Source organism: Panthera leo, chromosome A1, assembly GCF_018350215.1.
Source record: "Panthera leo isolate Ple1 chromosome A1, P.leo_Ple1_pat1.1, whole genome shotgun sequence".
Lineage (NCBI taxonomy): Eukaryota > Metazoa > Chordata > Mammalia > Carnivora > Felidae > Panthera > Panthera leo.
The window spans coordinates 88,152,566-88,174,791 of record NC_056679.1 but is presented as its reverse complement, the minus strand read 5'-3'; the positions used below and the strand labels follow the sequence as shown (position 1 = coordinate 88,174,791).

Below are 22,226 nucleotides of genomic sequence, written 5' to 3'. Positions count from 1 at the left end.
ACGGACTCAGCTCCGCAGACACGAGGCTGTGCTGTTTGGGGGTGCAGCTGGAGGAGCCCAGGGGCTTGAGTGAGCCCTGCACGCACCTGCAGAAGCTCGGGTCATTTCCGTCGTGCCGCTGTGCTCCCTTCTCTCGGGGCCTCGCTGCAGGCAGCAAGGGCAGTAACTTAGAAGATTTGGGGGCCTGCACCCTTGCTCTTGCGATGGAAACTAAAATGAAGTATCTTTGGGAGGAAAGGAGGGTGATGGGAGCCGGTCTCCTCCACAGTCAGGGTTTCTCCTGTTGGACGATGCGCGGAGCCAGAGAGGCACACGGGCGGGAGAAGGAACGGGTTCAACGGCATCCATCAGGGGCTACCCAGAGGCACGCTGACAATGCACGGTGGGGGGGAGTAGGAGCGGATGGGTCGGGGGGGGGGGGGGGGGGGGGTGGCTCTGCTCTCCCCACCTGAGTCGGGTTGTTTGCATGGGCTGGTGTCCCCCCCCTCCCCCGCTTCCCCCGTGCAGCCTAAGCGCCCTGGGTGGGGGTACAGCCTCAGCGCCCTGGGTTGGGTTACAGCCTCAGCACCCTGCGGTTGGGGTCCAGCTCATTTGCTCCAGTAGATCTTACCTTGTTCCTGAAATACTCCTGGGGAAAGTACACTTGAACCTGACTGGAATGAGTGGCGGGGGGGGGGGGGGGTCCCTGGAAGCCAGCAGCGTGGCCCACTGTCGTTCACAGAAGCCTTGTGGAGAACTGCATTCCTTGCCCCCACGGGCTGCCAGCAGGACAGGAGGGGAGGACCCCCCCATACCCAAGTGGCTCGCATCATCACCTGTTTTTCCAAGAATGAATTTTTGTCTCTCACTTCTTTCCTTGCAAAGAAATACATGCTCGGGGTCTGGAGTCAGGGTAACACGTGGGCATGTTGGGTTACAGCACAAGGGTACTGGTGCTGGCCACCATGGCCTACTGACGGCTTTCGGCTTCCTGGCCTTCTGGCCTTTTTCCCAGTCCTGCGGCTTCTGGTGGAGGGTCGGAGACAGTGTGGGCTGTTCGGCTCCCTTCTTGCCCCAATGGTGTGCCCCCATGACTCTCGAGGCCATTCCTTCCGAGGCCATTCCTCCTAGGCCTGGGAGGGTTGGGACACAGCCTTCTGCAGCTGAGGAAATCACACGCTTCGTCAGGAATCAGACCAGCTGGAGGCCTCCCCTGGGGCCGAGTCTGGCCCCCCATTTCTTGCACACAGTGTAATTGTGTGACAACTTAGTTTTGTAGCCCTTGTGGCCTCTCAGGCTTGCAGCTGCCCTGAGCTCCACTGCGGCAGCTCCCCTGCCCTTGGTGGCAGGGCCCAGGCCTGGAGGTCAGCCGTGCATGTCCTGAAACACGCTCCAGGTGTGGCTGTGGGCATGGGTGGGGCCACATAGCAGTGTGTGCAGGTGCAGAAGGATACGGGCCCCCAACAGGGGTGTGCCCAGGGTCACACAGCAGTGCTGGCAAGTGCAGGAGATGGACCCGATGGCTTTCCAGGGGAATTCTACCAGACATTTAAGGAAGAGTTAACACCTATTCTCTTGAAGCTGTTCCAAAAAATAGAAATGGAAGGAAAACTTCCAGACTCATTCTATGAAGAGTTACCTTGATTGCAAAACTAGACAAAGACCCCACTAAAAAGGAGAACTATAGACCAATTTCCCTGATGAACATGGATGCAAAAATCCTCAACAAGGTATTAGCCAACCAGATCCAACAATACATTAAAAAAGTTATTCACCACAACCAAGTGGGATTTACACCTGGGATGCAGGGCTGGTTCAATATCTGCAAAACAATTAATGTGATTCATCACATTAATAAAAGAAAGGACAAGAACCATAGGATCCTTTCAATAGATGCAGAGAAAGCATTTGACAAAATACAGCATCCTTTCTTGATAAAAACCCTTAAGAAAGTAGGGATAGAATGAGCATACCTCGAGATCATAAAAGCCATATATGAATGTCCCAAGGCTAATATCATCCTCAATAGGGAAAAACAGAGCTTTCCCCATAAGGCCAGGAATGAGACAGGGATGTTCACTCTCGCCACTGTTATTCAACATAGTACTGGAAGTCTTAGCCTCTGCAATCAGACAACACAAAGAAATAAAAGGCATCCAAATCGGCCAGGAGGAGGTCAAACTTTCACTCTTCGCAGATGACATGATACTCTATATGGAAAATCCAAAAGATTCAACCAAAAAACTGCTAGAATTGATTCATCAATTCAGCAAAGTTGCAGGATATAAAGTCAATGCACAGAAATTGGTTGCCTTCCCATACACCAACAATGAAGTGACAGAAAGAGAAATCAAGGAATTGATCCCATTTACAGTTGCACAAAAAACCATAAAATACCTAGGAATAAATCTAACCAAAGAAGGGAAAAGTCTGTACACTGAAAACTACAGAAAGCTTATGAAAGAAATTGACAAGGCACAAAAAAAATGGAAAAAGGTTCCATGCTTCTGGATAGGAAGAACAAATATTGTTAAAATGTCGATACTACCCAAAAAATCTACATATTCAATGCAATCTCTATCAAAGTAACACCAGCATTCTTCACAGAGCTAGAACAAATAATCCTAAAATTTGTGTGGAACCAGAAAAGACTCCGAATAGCCAAAGCAATCTTGAAAAAGAAAACCAAAGCAGGAGGCATCACAATCCCGGACTTCAAGCTATACTACAAAGCTGTAATCATCAAGACAGTATGGTACTGACACAAGAACAGACACTCAGATCAATGGAACAAAACAGAGAACCCAGAAATGGACTCACAAACATATGGGTAGCTAATCTTTGACAAAGCAGGAAAGAATATCCAATGGAATAAAGACAGTCTCTTCAGCAAGTGGTGCTGGGAAAACTGGACAGCGACATGCAGAAGAATGAACCTGGATCACTTTCTTACACCATACACAAAAATAAACTCAAAATGGATGAAAGACCTCAATGTAAGACAGGAAGCCATCAAAATCCTTGAGGAGAAAGCAGGCAAAAACCTCTTTGATCTTGGCTGCAGCAACTTCTTACTCAACACATCTCTGGAGGCAAGGGCAACAAAAGCAAAAGTGAACTACTGGGACCTCATCAAAATAAAAAGCTTCTGCACAGCAAAGGAAACAATCAGCAAAACTAAAAGGCAACGGACAGAATGGGAGAAGATATTTGCAAATGACATATCAGATGAAGGGTTAGTATCCAAAATCTATAAAGAAGTTATCAAACTCAACACCCAAAAAACAAATAATCCAGTGAAGAAATGGGGAAAAGACATGACTAGACACTTCTCCAAAGAAGACATCCAGATGGCCAACCGACACATGAAAAAAATGCTCCACATCACTCATCATCAGGGAAATACATATCAAAGCCACAATAAGATAACACCATACACCTGTCAGAATGGCTAACATTAACAACTCAGGCAACAACAGAAGTTAGCGAGGATGCGGAGAAAGAGGATCTCTTTTGCATTGTTGGTGGCAATGCAAGCTGATGCAGCCACTCTGGAAAACAGTATGGAGGTTCCTCAAAAAACTAAAAATAGAACTACTGTAGGACCTAGCAATTGCACTACTAGACATTTATCCAAGGGATACAGGTATGTTGTTTCAAAGGGACACATGCACCCCCATGTTTATAGCAGCACTATCACCAATAGCCAAAGTATGGAAAGAGCCCAAATGTCAATCAATGGAGAAATGGATAAAGAAGATGTGATATATATATATATATATATATATATATATATATATATATATATATATATATATATAATGGAGTATTACTTGGCAATGAAAAAATGGCAATGAAATCTTGCCATTTGCAACTACGTGGATGGAACTGGAGGGTATTATGCTAAGTGAAATTAGTCAGAGAAAGGCAAAAATCATATGACTTCACTCATATGAGGACTTTAAGAGACAAAACAGATGAACATAAGGGAAGGGAAACAAAAATAATATAAAAACAGGGAGGGGGACAAAACAAAAGAGACTCATAAATATGGAGAACAAACTGAGGGTTGCTGGAGGGGTTGTGGGAAGGGGGATGGGCTAAATGGGTAAGGGGCATTAAGGAATCTACTGAAATCATTGCTTCACTATATACTAACTAATTTAGATGTAAATTTTAAAAAATAAAAAATAAAGTTAAATAAAAAAAAAAAACAGGGAGGGGGACAAAACAGAAGAGACTCATAAATATGGAGAACAAACAGAGGGTTACTGGAGGGGTTGTGGGAGGGGGATGGGCTAAATGGGTAAGGGGCAGTATGGAATCTACTCCTGAAATCATTGTTGCACTATATGCTAAACTAATTTGGATGTAAATTTTAGAAAAATACAAAATAAAACAAGATAAAAAAAATTAAAAAAAAAAAAAGAAGGAAAAGTCCCCGCAAGGGTGTGCCCAGGGCCACACAGCCAAGCGGGCAGCTCCAGAAGGAGACGGGCCCTGCAGGGGTGTGCCCGGGGCCACACAGCAGTGCAAGCATGGCCCCCTCCCCTTGGTGCCTCCCAGATGGGCCTCTCCCCTCAGACGGACCACTCACAGCTCAGCCAGGCCCATTGCTCCTGTCAGAGCCATGAGGAGGACGGGACAGTCCCATGGCATGCAGCCAGCATGTTGATGGTCTGGCACACCACATGAGCAGAGTGTAGATGCAGGGAGCACCCAGGAGGCCAAATGTCCCACAAGAGCCTGGTGATATATGGGCAGGGGCTGCAGCTGGTGGCCTGGGGTCTGTCCACAGGCAGCAGATGGGCTGGTGCCAGGGGTGCATGGCCGGGGGGATCCTGACCTGCAGGTGCCACTTCCTAGAGCCAAACTTGCCTGTCTTTGACAGGGAATAGGGACAAGGGACTCAGAGAGACTTATGAGTGTGAGCTATGGGGGGTTACAGGTCAGAGAGGAGGATGAGCATGGGGGTGAGCTATGGAGGATCACAGGTCATGAGGAGGACAGAGGAGGAGGGTAAACTATGGAGGGTCACAGGTCAGGGAGGAGGATGGAGGAGGGTCTCCAGACCCCTCTATGGAGGGTCACAGGTCAGGGAGGAGGACTGGAAGAGGAGGATCACAGGACTACAGGAAGTCAGAAGTCGGGGGGGTAACCGCTAATATGCTGGTGTCAGGGGATCATCAAAGTTGAGATCATTCCCGGTCCCCGTGTGGCATCAGTGTTCACAGAAGAGGAAGAAGGACCCTGGAGGGCTTGCCCTCTGTTGGCTACAGCGTGACTAGCTATCTGTGTCTGTACCACCTCGGTGTCCAGGATCTTCAGGCACCTTCTTCTCAGAATGTAGCTTCCCAAACCCTGAGAAATGAATGTCTGTTGAAGCCTTCTATTCTGTGGTTTTATCATGGTGACTGAGCTCAGATTTGGGGCACTCTGGGTGCATCTGGTCTGTGCTCAGATCCTCGGTTTCCCCAGCAGACACAGGGGTGCTGGCTGAGGGCAGGGGTGAAGCTGAGTGTGCATAGAACTCCCATCTTGCTGGCTATGGTGGGTCTGCTTCCTCCCTACCCTCCTTCCCACCTCCCTGGGTGCTCTGGACCCCTGGCCCTTACAGCTGGCCGTGGTGAGGGTCGACTGGTGGACACACCTGCAGGAAAAGTCCTCAGATCAAGCAGGTGCAAGGGGCATGCCTGCGTGTCTTCCCCTGGTCCCTACCCTCATCTGGGGTTCCTGAAGGGGGTTTCTCAGACCTGGGCTGCTGGAGGCGGGGATCAACCACTTCCCAGCAGGTGGCCCCTCTGGGTCCTGGTTAAGCCCCACCAGACAAAGGCCACCTTTCACCCAGGCAGGGCTGGCCTTTTGTCCCTACTTGTCTCTGCATCAGGGCGATAGCCATGGAGTTGGGAACAGTCTTCCTGGGTCATTTGCAGAACACACATTGTCCTGCTGGCCCACCCTGGGGCCTGGGGCCCTCCCTTGTCCATGGCCAGCAAAGGCCCCTAGCTGGGTTCTCAGGGGTTCCCATTTAAAGGCGCCATGGACACAACAGCTAGGCCAGGTGCTGCCAGAAGCACCTGCCCTAGGCCTGTGTGTAGCTTCTGGCTGCCCACCTATACCCAGAGTCTGCAGGACCTTCAGACGGCCAGTGCACTTGGCATGGTCCTGGGACCCCTGTCCCCTCTGGGCAGTCCTGGGTGCCCTCTGTGTGGTTTCTGGTCCCTCCCTCCCCTCTGGCTGGTTCTAGTCCCCTCTGGGCAGTCTTGGATCCCCTCTGGCTGGCTCTGGGTCCCCTCTGACTGGTTCTGGATCCCTTTCTGGGGGAGGGGTCCCAGGTCCCTTCAAGGTGATCTTGGATATCCTCTGGGGGGTCTCATGTCCCCCTCTCTCCTCTGGGTGGTTCTGGGTCCCCTAGGCTCCCTCCTTCCCTGCACTCCGGGATATTAGTCTGAACAGGGTTCCCCACAAGATGGGGTCCCTGCCCTACCCACATCCCTGCTGTCCCCCACCAAACACCTGGCCATGCAGAGTCTGTGCCCTTTGCTTCCGTGGGGCTGGGGGTGAAACCAAATCCGGGGCAGTGACACCCGGGCTATTTTGGAGTTGGGCTGGGTTGGGCTGGCTGGTGGTGGGGGCGGGCCCAGGCTTCTCCAGCTGACAGCGTCCGCCTGTCCTTTCGTCCCTGTCCAGTCTGAGGACCGGCCAGAGAGTGGGCTGCTGGGTGGGAGCCGTGTCGGTCCTGGGCCCGTGGAGGGAGGTGAGGCCCAGCAGCCCCTGCCCTGCCGTCTGAGCCCCCCGCCTGGGTGCTGCTCCCAGCCTCCCGTAGAGACAGGTGAGGAGGCAGGATAGACAGGGGTGGGGGCCATCCTGGGCCTAGCCCCTCTCCTCCAGGACTGCTCTGTTGAAGGTCAGGGCTGTGGGGTACAGTTGGCCCTGGGAGGGGGCTGGTCTAGCCAGGCTGTGCCACTCCTCTGAGGGTTGGAGCCCTGGAATCCACTCCCTGCAGTGACCTGAGCCCTCATTTGGGGAAGGAGCAGCTGGGGTGTGAGGTCAGGGGGCCATGGGGTGCATCCACCTCCTCCTTCGCTGGGGGCTCCCTGCTGTGAGGCAGGCCTGGAGGTCTGGCCGGCCCTGCCCCCAGCTCTGCTGAGATGGATGTCCGCTGACAGCTGGGGCTATTTTAGGCCTGTTGGCTCAGCAGAGGGGACAGCCAAAGGGGCACTGACACCTGACTCCAGGAAAGAATTTCCCCAGGAGTTTGGGAAGCCGCCAGCCCAGGGGTCTAGGGGGAGGCACAGACTCCAGGAGCTGCCCTTGGAAGTCTTTTCTGGAAGGGTGGGGGCGGGGGCAGCAGGGATTCCCAGGAAGGGACCAGACTCTGCAGTCAGGCTGCAAGTCACTTCCCACCCTTGGTGCATCTGAGAAATGGCCCAGGGGCCCCTGGAAGAGGACCTGAGATTGGCCAAGTTCTAGAAGAGCCAGGATGGAGGGTGTGGGCAGGGCTCAGGTCAGCCCCAGGGACTCCTGGGCTCTAGAGAAATGACCCCAGGTGGGGGTGGGGGAGTCATGGTCTCCATGTGGAGGGAGGCTCCTGCCAGTGCCAAGCTAGGTCCTCCAAGGCGTCAGGAGTCTGAGTGGGGTCTACAAGGAGCTGCCTTCCCAGGTGGGCATCTGAGGAAGGAAGGGGCTTTTCCTGGGAGGCTGGGGCTGTGTCCCCTTCTGAGTCTCCTGTCTCTGAGCACACTGCTGCATGTATGTGCCCAGTGGGAGTTCTGGGGGCCCCCAGAGGGTGTTCCCGACTTGGCCTGAAGGACGGTGGGTGGCTCTGGAGTCCTCGGGCAAGCATTTCTGGAGCTAGGGTTCTACTGACCAGTGGGGATGCCTGCCTGGCAGGGTAGACTCGGAGGCAGCTGTATCTGTGGGAGCCCCCAACCCTGGCTTCATGGTGTCTGCTGCATTGAGGTGGGAAATACAGGCTGTTAAATGAGGAGACAGGCATCAGCACTGTCCCTGGGGGCCTCAGAGGATCTTGGAGGTCTCTGCCCACCCCTGCCAGGCCAGGGGTCAGCCAGTGCACCTGCCAAGGTCCTGGGCTGGCTCCCCCTAAGCACGTGTGGTGATGGGAGCTCCCTCTCCTGTCCCTGTCACTGTCCCTGCCCCCCAGAGGCCACTAGCTGTGGGGTGGCCCCTGCCCATGCCCACTCATGAGCTCAGAGGACCTATCTCCCATAGCTGCACCTGGTGTGTTGGGGGGAGGATTCAGTGTCCTGCTTTGGGGGACCCACCGACTGTGATTCAGGAGGGGGGCCCTGGGAGCTTAGATCTCAGGGGAGATCTGAGTAAGCCTTCCCCAGAGGGACATCAAGGCCCAAGAGGGCGTCCCCAGGGGCGGGGCTCGGGTGGCCACCCGCCCAGGTCCTCCCAGCTCCAGAACATGGCCAGGCCATGGGGGGCAGGGGCCAGAGGTGCTGACCACACAGTGAGTCAGCAGGCTGGAGCGGTCTCACCTCCTAGAGGGGGATTAAGGGGGATTAGGCCCTGAATCACAGGACATCACCCCGCTTGTCCCCCAGTGGGCAGCCCATGCTAGAAGCCCAGCTGTGGATTGGGGAAGGAGTAAAGGTGCTTGAGGCCAGCCCTGAGGCCAGTGGGCTGCTGTTCTTACATAAAGAAGCCGGGGGGGGGGGGGGGGGGGGGCGGGGTAAGGCCCAGGCTCACCATACCCACCTGTGCTGAAGGCCAGCTGGGGCCTGAGGGGGAGGGGAGGCTTAGGCAGAGGCCTGTCCCCTGAGGCTTTCGGGTGGTGCCCACCCCATCCCCACAGGGTGCCTGGCCAGTGGAGCCACAAAGTCTGTAGAGTGACAGGGCTCCTGACAGTCAACCTGGCCAGGCCCTTCCCAGGGGACTCTCTGCCTGTCCTCCCTGGGCTCACTGCTGACTGTGTGCCCTCCAGATCCTCCTGTGGCTGTTCACAGTGAGGGGGTGTGGGCAGCTCAGCCAGTTAGGAGGAAGTCACCTGGCAACAGGGTCTCTAATCCTTTCCTGCTCATCAGGGTTTTTTGGCAGGGGAGGGGAGGAGGCATCGCAGGACAGGTGCAGGCAGCTACAGGTGGGACAGGCCTCTGTTGTGGGCACTTCCCGGGGCGAGGAGGGCTGAGCTGCACCCGGCAGGATGTGTGGCCCAACAGCTTTGGAAGATGAGTCACCCGGAGGAGGAAGTGGGGGGACAAAAGGGGACACGCAGGGCCAAGGGCTCAGAGGAGAGCCTGCTGGGAGATGGGTCACCTTGGGTGCACTCCCGCCAGGGGCCAGGCCCCGTCCAGGTGTGGAGAGTTGAGTGGCAGAGATGTAAGCAGACTGGAGTTTCAGACTCCAGGAAGCAGAGGTGTGTGGGGGACGGGAACTGGTCACCAGGAAGCAGCTGGAGTGGGCAGGGGGGAACAGGCAGGTCTGTGTGGAGAGTTACAGCATGGCCCCCAGGGTAGGGAGGACCCTGGTGCACAGAGAGGAGGGCCAGCCTGGCTGCTGGTGTGCTGTTTTGGGACAGGTTCTCAACTGGACCTGAGTTGGGGCGTAGGGCTAGAGCTGGGGGGACAGGAAGGAGATATGCTCACCCGTTAGAAAAGCCCGTCGAGGGGTGCACTAGACTCCAGGTGCCCAGAAAGGGGTAAATCTGATTTTATGCACCACTGTGCCTTCTGGTAGTTCTACCTGCGCGTGGAGGTCGGGGGTGGAGATAAGGCCGGGAGGTGTCCACCCTGGGTTAGACTGGGTTCTTCAGGGACACTGATTGGGAAGCCGCGGAGGACTCGGACAGCACCTGCGGCTCATCCCCACTATGACCTTCCCCCAACCTGCTCTCAGGTCCGTCCTGCCGCCCCCGCCCCCCCACCATGGATCACTCATTCAGCGGGGCGCCCCGATTCCTGACCCGGCCCAAGGCCTTCGTGGTGTCGGTGGGGAAGGACGCCACGCTGAGCTGCCAGATCGTGGGCAACCCTACGCCGCAGGTGAGCTGGGAGAAGGACCAGCAGCCGGTGGAGGCGGGCTCTCGCTTCCGGCTGGCCCAGGACGGCGACCTGTACCGCCTCACCATCCTGGACCTGGCCCTGGGCGACAGCGGGCAGTACGTGTGCCGCGCGCGCAATGCCATCGGCGAGGCCTTCGCGGCCGTGGGCCTGCAGGTGGACGCCGAGGCCACTTACGCCGAGCAGGCGCCCCACTTCCTGCTGCGGCCCACGTCCATCCGCGTGCGCGAGGGCGCCGAGGCCACCTTCCGCTGCCGCGTGCGCGGCTCGCCGCCCATGGCCGTGAGCTGGGCCAAGGACGGCCGGCGCCTGGGCGCGCCCGACGCCCCCCGGGTGCGCGTGGAGGCCAGCGGCGAGGCCAGCGCGCTGCGCATCCAGTCCGCGCGGCCGCGCGACGGGGGCACATACACGGTGCGCGCCGAGAACCCGCTAGGCGTCGCCAGTGCCGACGCCGCGCTCACGGTAGACGCGGACCCAGACGCCGCCCCGCCGGGAGCCTCCACTGCCGGGCTTCTGGCGCACCTGCAGCGGCGTCGGGAGGCGATGCGCGCCGAGGGCATCCCTGCCTCGCCACCTGGCTCTGGCACGCGCACCTGTACGGTGACTGAAGGCAAGCACGCGCGCCTCAGTTGCTACGTGACGGGCGAGCCTAAGCCAGAGACGGTGTGGAAGAAGGATGGCCAGCTGGTGGTGGAGGGCCGGCGACACCTGGTGTACGAGGACGCTCAGGAGAACTTCGTGCTCAAGATCCTCTTCTGCAAGCAGTCGGACCGGGGCCTCTACACCTGCACGGCGTCCAACCTGGTGGGCCAAACCTACAGCTCCGTGCTGGTCGTCGTACGAGGTGAGCGCCTCGCCCGAGGGGCGGGGAGTGCACGGTCCCCGCCCAGGTCGCTGCCCGCAGAGCGCAGGAGCAGGCACCTCCCCAGTCCCGCCCCCACCTGGAATGGAATCCGTGGTGGAATCCTGAGGCAGAACTGTTGGCGGCTCTCGCCTCTTCGGGCCCAGGAAATGAGGGCGACACGGATGACCCTCGGCCTGTCCCATTGTCTTTGTGAGAGTCACATGAGTGAACAAAGCGCTTTGTCCTAAGCACCCCCTCCTCCTGAGACACTGTCGGGGTGAGCCAGGCCCTCCACCCCAGTGACAGGTTGCCAAAGGGGTCTCCCAGGCAGAGTCCGAGAGAAAGGCAAGGGCTGGGGCTCGGGCTGGGGCCGAGCCGGGTTGAGCCAGTTCACAGGTTCCCGTTGAGGATCCCTGGAGGGGTCTGGGGCTCCCTCTGGGTTCTGGAGGGAAGCCCTGGCAGGCGACGTGATCAGGTCCTGCGGGCAAGTTGGCGAGGCTCCTAAGAGCAGAGACTGACCTCCACTTCTGACCCGCTGTAGGATCTCAGGGCGCTCCGACCTTCAGTGCGCGCCCCAGGCCATGGCCCACGCGGAGGAAACAGCCCGGTTCCTTGGGGGAGGGGGGCTGCACAGGGGGAAATGCGCAGGGCAGCGGGGCCTGGCCCACAGCCGGTGCTCAGGGACTGCAGTGATCTGGCGCTGGCCCTGCCGCCTGGCTGCTGCGTGGGCGTGAGTCCCCCGAGCTTTGCGCTGGGCTGCTGGCTGGGGCCTCGGTTCTCCTTTTTGTCTTCAGGACATCTCCTTCTGTTTAAGGGAAGGGGGCTCTTCAGGTTCTGTGCCCTCGCCCGCCCCTGTCCCGCCTCCATCCCCCTACCTCCCTACACGCTTCCCTGCTGCTCGCCTGCCTCTCCACTCCCCCCTGCCCCGTAGCCCCCTCAACCCTGCCCTGGTCCCCCGCCCCCACGCTCCAGCTTCCCACTCCGAGCCCCTTAACCTGCCCCCCTTCCTGCCCTCCCCCGCAGCTCACCGCTGCCCCATCCCCACGCTCTGCCCCCTCCCCCCTCCTCTGTCTCCTCGGAGCTCTCTTCCCTGCCTCGCCGCTGCAAGCATCCCGCCGCCCCAGCACCTCTCACGCGCCTCCTCCCCTCAGAGCCCGCCGTGCCCTTCAAGAGGCGACTTCAGGACCTGGAGGTGCGGGAGAAGGAGTCGGCCACGTTCCAGTGCGAGGTGCAGCTGCCGTCCACGGAGGCTGCGTGGTACAAGGAGGACACGCGTCTGTGGGCCAGCGCCAAGTACGGCATCGAGGAGGCGGGCACTGAGCGCAGGCTCACGGTGCGCAACGTCTCGGCCGACGACGACGCCGTCTACATCTGCGAGACCACGGAGGGCAGCCGCACCGTGGCAGAGCTCGCGGTGCAAGGTGGGAGGGGTCGGGCGGGAAAGGGGTAGGGTCCTACGGAGGGGGGGCAGGGGTCATGTGGGGGTGAGGGCAGGGGTCCTATGGGGGGTCAGGGGTCGTGTCGGGGGAGGGCAGGGGTCCTGTGGGTGGCAGCAGGGGTTGGGGGGTAGGGGTCCTGCGGGTGGCAGCGCCATGCGGGTGGTGAGGCCTTCCTTGCAGGAGGTGGGCAGAGATCGGAAGGGGCTGGGCAGGGGTCCTGCGGGATGCCGACAGGGGTCCCGTGGGGGGGGGGTGCAGGGGCCGGAAGGGGCAGGGAAGGGGTCCTGGCGGGGCAGGGGTCCTGCGGTGGTGGGGTAGGGTCCTACGGGGGGAGCAGGGGTCATGTGAGGGTGAGGGCAGGGGTCCTACAGAAGGTCAGGGGTCGCGTGGGGGGAGGGCAAGGGTCCTGCGGCTGGTGGGGCCATGCAGGTGGAGGGGTCATGTGGAGGGTGGGGCCTTGCAAGGAGTGGGCAGGGATGGGAAGGGGCAGGGCAGGGGTCCTGAGGGATGGGGACAGGGGTCCTGGGGGGGCAGGTGTCTTGCGGGGGCACTGGGGGCATCATGCAGGGGGCGTGGGGCCATGTGGGGGGTGGGGGGAGGGTGTCTTGCGGGGAGGGTGTCTTGCGGGGATGGACAGGGGCCTGGAAGGTGTGCTGGAGGGAGGCTGGGGCAGGGGTCCTGTCTGACCAGCCCCTCACCCTGACCACCACAGGAAACCTCATTCGGAAGCTCCCGAGGAAGACTGCAGTCCGCGTGGGTGACACGGCCATGTTTTGTGTGGAGCTGGCCAGGCCCGAGGGCCCTGTCCACTGGCTGAGGAACCAGGAGGAGATGGTGGCCGGGGGCCGCGTGGCCATCACCACAGAAGGCATGTGCCACACGCTGACCATCTCCCAGTGCAGCCTGGAGGACATGGGCGAGGTGACCTTCACTGCTGGTGACTGCCGGACGTCCACCCAGTTCTTCGTGTCTGGTAAGGGCCTGGGGAGTGCCCTTGGATGGACAGTGCCCTTTGCCTCCTTCGTCCATGGGGCCCTGCTGTGCTCTCCAGCCCGCTGCACGGAGGGCTTTGGGGACTGAACCAATGGGTCATAGCTTCAGTTTCCTGGGGCCCCTGGTTTGTTTGCGCCCTTCTTCACTGTGATCACCCCAGGTGACTGTGAGGTAGCAGTCCTGTTGGCCTCCCCACTCTATGAACCAAATTAGAAGGTAGGGATTGTTGTGGGTGGCATGGGGTGGGTGTGGGAAGTCAGGTGTGGGCATGTCCTCTTTCTGTGACCTTTGGTATCCCATTTGTAGATTGGGTGGTAGGTCACTCCCCCCACCCACACTCATTGGTCAGCCCTTGGTTGGGGTAGGAATGTGTCCCTGCACACAGGTCTGAGCACCCTCAGAGTGGTCACTGCACCTGCTTTGGTCACTGGTTAGCCTAAGACCTGCAGAAACGGATAAGCCTGGTCCCCAGGCCACGTGCACAGTTTGAGTGGCCTGAAGCCGGAGCACTCTTCCCACTGCAACCAAAGAAATGGCCACAGGGCTGGGACAGGGGTGGCGGGCCCACGCCCTCCCTGGGCCCAGTGTCCCCTTGTGCCTTGGCCATTCCCAGATCATGAAAGTAGCTCCCCCAGCAGGGTGGGGTTCTGTGACACCTTGAAGGGCTGAGCTTGGACCCAGGGCCTTGGGAGGGAACTGCCAGTCAGTGATATTGACTGTGCTCTCTCCAGCCCCTAGGAGGCCGCCCCTGCATGCCCCTGAGGCCCCTGTGGTAAAGGGAAGGACAGAGTGCTCCGTCACCCTTGCCTGGTCCCCACCACCCCATGGGGACCGCCCTGTCCCCATCGACGGTTATCTGGTGGAAAAGAAGCGGCTTGGTGCCTATACCTGGAGCCGGTGCCACGAGGCGGAGTTGGTGGCTGAACGTGAGCTGACTGTGGCCAGCGTGGCTGAGGAGGGGGACTTCCAGTTCCGGGTATCAGCTGTGAACAGCTTTGGCCAGAGCCCCTACCTGGAGTTTCCAGGGACTGTCCACCTGGGTAAGTGAGGAAGGCTCCTGGAGCCTGCCCTGAGGGCTTCCTGGGGGAGGGGGAACTTGGGCTCTGGAGGGGGAGCAGAGGAGGGCAGAGGCCGGCCCCTTCCTAAGGCCCTCACTCTGCAGCCCCCCAGCTGGCTGTGAAGACTCCTCTGAAGGCGGTGGAGGCGGTGGAGGGTGGCGAGGTGACCTTCTCGGTGGACCTCACTCTGGTCTCTGCTGGAGAGTGGTTCCTGGATGGCCAGGCCCTAAAGGCCAGCAGTGTGTATGTGATCCGTCACGACGGCACGCAGCATGCCCTCACCATCCGCTCCGTGTCCGCCAGCCTGCATGGCGCTGAGCTCAAGTTCGTGGCCAACGGAATTGAGAACAGCATCCGTATGGAGGTCCGAGGTAGGGGGACCCCAGCTGTGACCCCCCAGGCCTCTTCCCTAGGGGCAGGGTGGGCTCCCAAGTGGTCTCCTGGATGTGGCAGGCAGGGGAGGGGCGTGTGGCTGTGACCCCCCCAGGCATCTTCCCTAGGGCCAGGTGGGCTCTGGGTGGTCTCCTGGATGCGGTGGGCAGGACAGAGGAGGGGGGTGTGAGGCAGCTTGCCCAGGGCTGGGGGCGGCCTCAGCCTCAGTGTGAGTGGAGGAGGAGCTGCAGGACCTCACTTCTGCATCTGTCTGCTCCCCTCTCTCTCTCTGCAATCTTGTCTCTTCCTCTTTTTTTCTGTCTGTTCTCCCATACCCCACCCCCCACTGTGTCCACTCTTTACTATCTCATTCTCTTGCCCATACATCCTCTCTGTCCGCTTCCTCTGTCCACTCTCCTCTGCCCCCTCCCCATCCCTGTCCATCTCCTCTGTCCACCTCCTCTGTCCCCTCCCCCTCCATGTCCATCTCCTCTGTCCACTCTCCACTGTCCCCTCCCCCTCCCTGTCCCCGTCCGTCCCCTCTGTCTGCCTCCTCTGTCCACCCCCTCCCTCTGCCCCCTCCCCTCTGCCCCCTCTCCCTCTGTCCACCTCCTCTGTCCCCTCCCCAATGTCCCCTCCCTTTGTCCATCCCCAATGTCCCCTCCCCATCTGTCCACCCCTCTCCCTCTGCCCCCTCTCCCTCTGCTCCCTCCCCTTCTGCCCCCTCCCCCTTTGCCCCCCCCCCCGTCCACCCCTCTATCTATGTCCCCTGTGTCCACCTGTGTGGCCCCACACAGCCCCAGGGCTGGCCGCCAAGCGTCCAGTGGCAGCTGTGAGGGAAGTGCTGGCCCGGCTGCATGAGGAGGCGCAGCTCTTGGCAGAGCTCTCAGACCAGGCTGCGGCGGTGACATGGCTGAAGGATGGCCACGTGCTGCCCCTGGGCCCCAAATATGAGGTCCAGGCGAGTGCCGGACAGTGGGCACTGCTGGTGCGGGATGTGGTGCGAGACGATGCTGGCCTGTACGAGTGTGTCAGCCGTGGGGGCCGCATCGCCTACCAGCTGTTGGTGCAAGGTGATGTCCTCTGTGTGTGTGTGTGTCCACGTCCTCGCCTGCCCACCATCACCATGGTCACGGCCACACGTTATGTTCCCAGCTCTGGGCAGGCTCTAGGGGGTCTGGGCAGTGGGAGCCCCTGTCCTCTGTCCTTGTGGGAGGGTGGGGGACTTAGCTGATCTTGGGGAGCGGGAGTCTGGGGAACTGGCTCCAGTGACACTATGGTGTGAGAGGTGGACAGCCTGTGAGAGGGTGGGGAGGGTCTTCCTAAGAGCAGGTGGTGCGTGAGTGGTTGGAGGTCAGCATCCCAGGCCAGTCCTGCCTCTGAATGGGACCCTGGTCAGTGAGGCCCTGGAGCTCTGGGCATCTCCATCTGCTGTCTGAGTGGGTGGACGTGTGGCCAGGGCTCTGCCAGCTCCCTGACCTGCCCATGTGCCCTTGCAGGGCTCACTCCCTTTCTGCACAAGGACACAGCTGGGGGCTTGGTGGATGCCGTGGCCGGGGGCCCAGCCCACTTTGAATGTGAGACTTCTGAGGCCCAGGTTTGTGTGCGCTGGTACAAGGATGGCACGGAGCTCAGCCGCTCCAGCCAGCGCTTCCTGCAGGAGGACGTGGGAACGTGGCACCGGCTGGTGGCAGCCTCGGTCACCAAGCAGGATGAGGGCACCTACTCATGCCGTGTGGGCGAGGACTCCGTGGACTTCCAGCTGCGTGTCAGTGGTGAGCTGCAGCCTCCAGGACTTGGTGGTAGGAAGCAGGTCCGGCTGCATCAAGCACTTGTGAGGCCAAGCTGTCCGGCCCTTCCTTTTTTCCAAGAATGCTTGTGGGGGTGCAGTTGCTTCCAGAATTGGGGAAAGAAGGTGCCCACAGAACTAACGTTTAGATGAGAGAGGAGTGTGGGTATGAAGAATAAAAGATAAGAAATTTGCAGCCCTTTTTCTCTTTTCAAGGATGAAAAAGTGAGGCTGGCAAGACCCAAAAGGTGCCGGAAGCCACCTCGGCAGGTTAAATTGGAATCTTGATGGACGAGGCTCTGGCTCTTTCTAGAACCTATTGGTGCATCTTGGTGGATTCTCAGGATCTGGCTTTGCCTTAGTAGGGTCTTGGCCACTGCCCCCCATGCCTCCCTCCATCTGTCCCCAGGCACCAGCCGGGGTACCCATCATGTTCAGAGGGGTCAGGGCACAAGCCCCACCCTGTGCCTGAGGAGGGTCCCACTGGCAGCACCTGACATGAAGGATTCCCAAGGTGGCCTAGAGTCTACAGCATGTCTGTGCCTTGGCTCCAGGTCTTGGGGAACCTCACCTAACTAAGACCTTTGACCACCTGTCCCTCCCTGTCCTTAGAGCCCTCAGCCGTGTTTGCCAAGGGGCAGCCGGCACGCAGTGAGGTGCAGGCCAAGGTGGGGACCAGCGCCATGCTGAGCTGCGAGGTGGCCCAGGACAAGACGGAGGTGACGTGGTACAAGGGCGGGAAGAAGCTGAGTGCCAGCTCCAAAGTGCGCATGGAGGCCACGGGCTGCAGCAGGAGGCTGGTGGTGCAGCAGGCGGGGAAGGTGGACGCCGGGGAGTACAGCTGCGAGGCCAGGGGAGAGAAGGTCTCCTTCTGCCTGGACATGACAGGTCAGTTGATGAGGCAGATGTATGACCGTATCCCAGGAACAGGCCTGGAGGAAGTATATAGGTGGGGGCTGGGGCAGTGATCTGCAGCTTGGTCAGGGCCTGTATCAGTCAGTTATCTGGTGCCATGTAAGAAGTACCCCCAAACTTTGGAGACGGTTGGTTCTGTGGTTAGGAACTCGGGCAGGGCTCAGTGAGACTGTTCATTTCTGCTGGGACAGGAAGATCCAGCCTGGCTTCATCCATGCATCTGAGGTCCTAGTAGGGGTGGTTTCAGTGGATGCATCTATCTGGGACAGCAAGCCTCTCTCTCCTTGTGATGCTGGCGAGGCTCACTCCTCTGTCTGGGATCCCTTTCTTTCCTCATGATGCCTCACCCCAGGGCCCATTTCTTCCTGTGGAGAGCCGGCTCCTTCCCCTCAGGGCATAGCAGAGCTACAGGGCTCGTTAATGTCTGTGCTCAGAGTGTGACCTCCGTCATCTTGTATGGTGGAAAGACAGGCATAAGGCCAGTCTGGTTTCAAGGTGGGGGAGAAGTAGACCCCACCGTTGAGGGATGTGGACGCAGGGAGGCTTGGCTTATCAGGGACCACTTCTAACAGTCTATCACAGGGACATCCCGGGGACACAGTTTCTGTCTGTCTCTAATTCTCTGCCTTCCTGAACACAAGATAAGGATCTTTCTAATGCTTGTTGCCTCATGGTCACAAGATGGCTTCCACAGCTCTGGCCATCACATTCAAGGTGGGAAAACATGCAAGGGGTGTTTTTTTATTCCTTTTTTGTCTGCTGTGCAATAAATTATCACAAAATCAGTGGTTTCAAACACTCTGATGGCCACACCCCCCTGCAGATAGCCTGGAAAAATGTGCCCCTGGCCCTACTGCCTCAGCAGTGGGACGTCGAGAGTGGAGGAGGTGGGCCAGTGGTTACATGGCTGGCCTGTGTGTGTGCTGGGACTGCCCTGTCCCACGGGGTGGCTGCACGCTGAGATTGGACACCCTGTTCAAGGCAAGCAGTGCAGGGATCAGAGTGTAGATAGGGTCAGATCTAACCTCTGTTGGGTGACTGGGGCAACTTGTCAGTGTTGTGTGTCCCTGAAACTCACCTGTGCCCCCAGACCTCAGAACGTGGCCTAATGTGGACATGGGGTCTTTGCAGAGGTGATCAAGGTTGAGGTGGATCTTGAGGTGAGAGCATCCTGGATCAGGGTGGGTCCTTATGAGATGAGGGAGGGGGATTTGAGATGGCCACATGGAGACAGAGGCAGAGATTGGGGATCTGGGCACAGCCATGAGCCCAGAATGCCTGGGGCCCTGGCAGCTGGGAGAGGCAGGAGGGACCCTCCTGGAACCTTCCAAGGGAGCGCGGCCCTATGGCACCTTCACCTGTCTCCTGGCCTCCAGACCTGGGAAAGAACAAAGCCTGCTGTCCTAGGCCCCCCATTTGTGGTCATTTGATCCTGCCACCTGTGACTCAGTTTCGTTTTCTGCGAAGTAGTAACAGAGCTTCTAAGACTTTGCTGAGAGACTCTGTCCATAAGACCATCCCTGGTGCTCTGTGAGAAGCACAGGCCTCCCGTCCAGACACTGTGAAATCTGGCCTCTGAACCAAGGTTCTGGGGGTGAGGTAGGGAAGAGAGGGGACAACAGCTTGCTTGGTGGGGCTGGGGCTGAGGTCCAGGCAGGAGGGTCCTGGCGTCAGGTCCTGGAGGATGAGCCCAAGTGTATCAGGCGGGTGGTGCTCAGGGAGTGAGTGTACGTCAGGGTGCCCGAAAAGTTCTGGAAGGCAGCTGGTGGTGTGTTGAGGCTTGGGATAGGAGGCTGAACAGGAACTGGTGCCAGGTAATTGAGTAAAATGCCATAAAGTCTACCCTTGTACAGCATACAATTCTGTGGTTTTAGTACATTCACAAGGCTGTGTGATCGACCGCACCACCACCTAGTTCTAGAACATTGTCATAACGCTGTGACATGCTAAACCCACCATCACCCTGTGTTTACCCTCCCCCATGGACTCATGAATCCACTTTCTGCCTCTGTGGGTTTGCCTGTTGTGGACACTTTATTTAAATGGAGTCATACAGCATGTAGACTCTTAAGTCCGGCTCTTTCCATCGAGCACCATGTTTCCAAGGTCCATCCATGCTGTACCATCAGTGCTTAATTCTCTTATGGCCAGTAACATTTCCACCATGTGGATTGTGTCCCACATTTCGTCTTTTTATCAGCTAACGCATATCATGGTTGATCCTAGTGTTTGGCTGTTACCAACAGTGCTGCTAGAACATTCTTACATGGGTGAACATATATTTTCAGTTCTCTTGGGGTTGCTTGGTCATAAGTAATTTTATGCTTAACTCCCTGGAGGACCATTCTCCACAGTGGCTGCCCCCTTTTACATTCCCACCAACAGTGTGCAAAGGTCTTTCTCCACATCCTTGCCAGTGCTCATTATTTTTATCTATTTGTTTTTTGCTTCTAGCCACACTAGTGGGCATGAGGAGGTATCTCATTGTGGTCTTGTTTTGAATTTTCCAGATGATGCATGATGTTGAGCATCTTTTCATGTACATGTTGGTCATGTGCATGTCTTCTTTGGAGAAATGTCTATTCAGGTCTTCTGCCTTATTTTTAAATTCTGTTATCTTTTTATTGTTGCATTGTAAGAGTTCCTTACATATTCTGGATACTAGATCCTTATCAGATAAAAGATTTTCAAATATTTTCTGCCATTCACTTTGCTGAGAGTGTCCTTTGATGCACAAAAGTTTTTTAATTGTGATGAAATACAATGCACCCTCTTTTGTTGCTTGTATGTTTGGTGTCCTAAGAAACCAGTGCCTGATCCAAGGTCACACCAGTTGACACCTGTTTTCTTCTAAGAGTTGTCTAGTTTTTGCTCTTACATTTAGGTCTTTGATTCACTTTGAGTTAGTTTTTCTATATGGTGTGATATAGGGATCCAGGTTCATTCTCTGCATGTGGGGATTCAGTTATTCCAGCACTGTATGTTGAGCAGACGTTTCCCCCAGTGAGTTTTCTTGGTACATTTGTCAAATATAAGTTGATATTGGGGCATCTGGGTGGCTCAGTTGGTTGAGCATTGGACTTAGGCTCAGGTCATGATCTCACAGCTCACGCGTTTGAGCCCCGCATCAGGCTCTGTGCTGACAGTGTGGAGCCCACTTTAGATCCTCTGTCTCCCTCTCTCTGCCTTTCCTCCACTACGTGTGCATGCGTGCTCTCTCTTTCCCTCTTTATCACAAAAATAAACACTAAAAAAATCATCTGACCGTCAATGTTGGGATTTACTTCTGGATTCTCAATTCTGTTCTATTGATACATAGAACTGTCTGTTCTATGTCAGTACCACAGTTTAGATCACTGTAGCTTTGTGGTGGGTTTTGAAATTGGCAAGTGTGAGTCCTCAAACTTTGTTCATTTTTCTTTTTAAGATTTTTTTGAGTATTTGAGGTCCCTGCATTTCCACTTGAATTTTAAGATCAGCTTTCAAATTTTGCAAAAATGGCAGCTGGTATTTTGATTATTATAGTACTGAATGTGTAGATCAATTTGAGTATTGCTGTTTTAACAACATTAATCTTCTGATCCATAAATACAGGCTACCTGTCTATTTATCAAGCTTTTTAATTTTTTTCCCAAAATTTTACAGTCTTCAGTGTAAAAGACTTGTGGAGTTTGTTGCCATGCATTCATTTTTCTTGATGCTTCTTTAAATGGAATTGTTTTCTTAATTTCACTTTCAGATGGTTTGTTGCTAATACACAGAAACAGAACTAACTTTTGAATATTGGCCTTGAGTCCTACAACCTTGCTGAACTGGTTTACTCACCTATTAATTCTTTCATGGATTCCTAAGGATATTTAAAAACATTTTTTAATGTTTATTCATTTTTGAGAAACAGAGAGAGACAGAGCATGAGCAGGGAAGGGGAAGAGAGAGAAGGAGACACAGAATATGAAGCAGGCTCCAGGCTCTGAGCTGTCAGCACAGAGCCCGACACAGGGCTTGAACTCATGGACCATGAGATCATGACCTGAACTGGAGTCAGACGCTCAACTGACTGCGCTACCCAGGCGCCCCTAAGGATATTTTTTTAGATACAAAAAGGTGTCACCTGCATGTACAGATAGTTTTACTTCTTTATTTAAAGTCTAGATGCCTTTCATTTTGTTGTTGATTATTAATTGAACCTCTTTACTTTTTGTAGGTCTGTTCAGATTTTCTATTTCTTCTGGGGTCAGTTTTGATAATTTGTGTATTTCTGTGAGTTTGTCCATTTTGTCTGGGTTGTCCAATTTGTTGGCATACAATTGTTCATGGTATTCTCTTACCATGCTTTTAATTTCTCTAAGATCTGTACTGATGTCCCCACATTTATTTCTGTTTTAATAATTTGAGACTTCAAACTTTCTGGGTCAGTCTAGCTAAAGGTTTGTCAATTTTGTGGATTTTTAAAAATGTCCTTTGTTCTTTCTATTGCTTTTTTATTCTCTATTTCATTTGTCTCCACTCCAGTCTTTATTTCCCTCCTTCTTCTAACTTGGGGTTTTGCTTACTCTTTATAGGTTTGTTATAGTTTTATAGTTTTAAGCTTTATAGTTTTATAGTTTATAGTTTTGTTTATAGTTTTATGGTTTTTTAGAGAGAGAATGTGTGTGCATGTGAGGGGGGATGGGCAGAGGGAAAGAAAGAGAATCTTAAGCAGGTTCCACACTCAGTGTGGAGCTGGACGTGGGGCTCAATCCCATGTTCCTGGGATCATGACTGAAGCCGAAATCAAGAGTCAGACACTCAACCAACTGATCCACTCAG

At 56.1% G+C, this 22,226-nt stretch overlaps 1 protein-coding gene across 1 annotated transcript in view; it reads left to right on the top strand.

The window, feature by feature from the left end:
• The first annotated feature begins 9,603 nt into the window (after positions 1-9,603).
• The window catches only part of OBSCN (obscurin, cytoskeletal calmodulin and titin-interacting RhoGEF), a 159,294-nt gene continuing 146,671 nt past the window's right edge, over positions 9,604-22,226 (top strand). Inside the window, exons 1-7 of the mRNA XM_042931633.1 lie at positions 9,604-10,851; positions 12,003-12,272; positions 13,003-13,263; positions 14,015-14,323; positions 14,446-14,712; positions 15,511-15,786; positions 16,213-16,488. Of these exons, the coding sequence (XP_042787567.1) occupies positions 9,873-10,851; positions 12,003-12,272; positions 13,003-13,263; positions 14,015-14,323; positions 14,446-14,712; positions 15,511-15,786; positions 16,213-16,488 (2,638 nt within the window). The 5' untranslated portion in view covers positions 9,604-9,872. The remainder of the gene's footprint in view (positions 10,852-12,002; positions 12,273-13,002; positions 13,264-14,014; positions 14,324-14,445; positions 14,713-15,510; positions 15,787-16,212; positions 16,489-22,226) is intronic.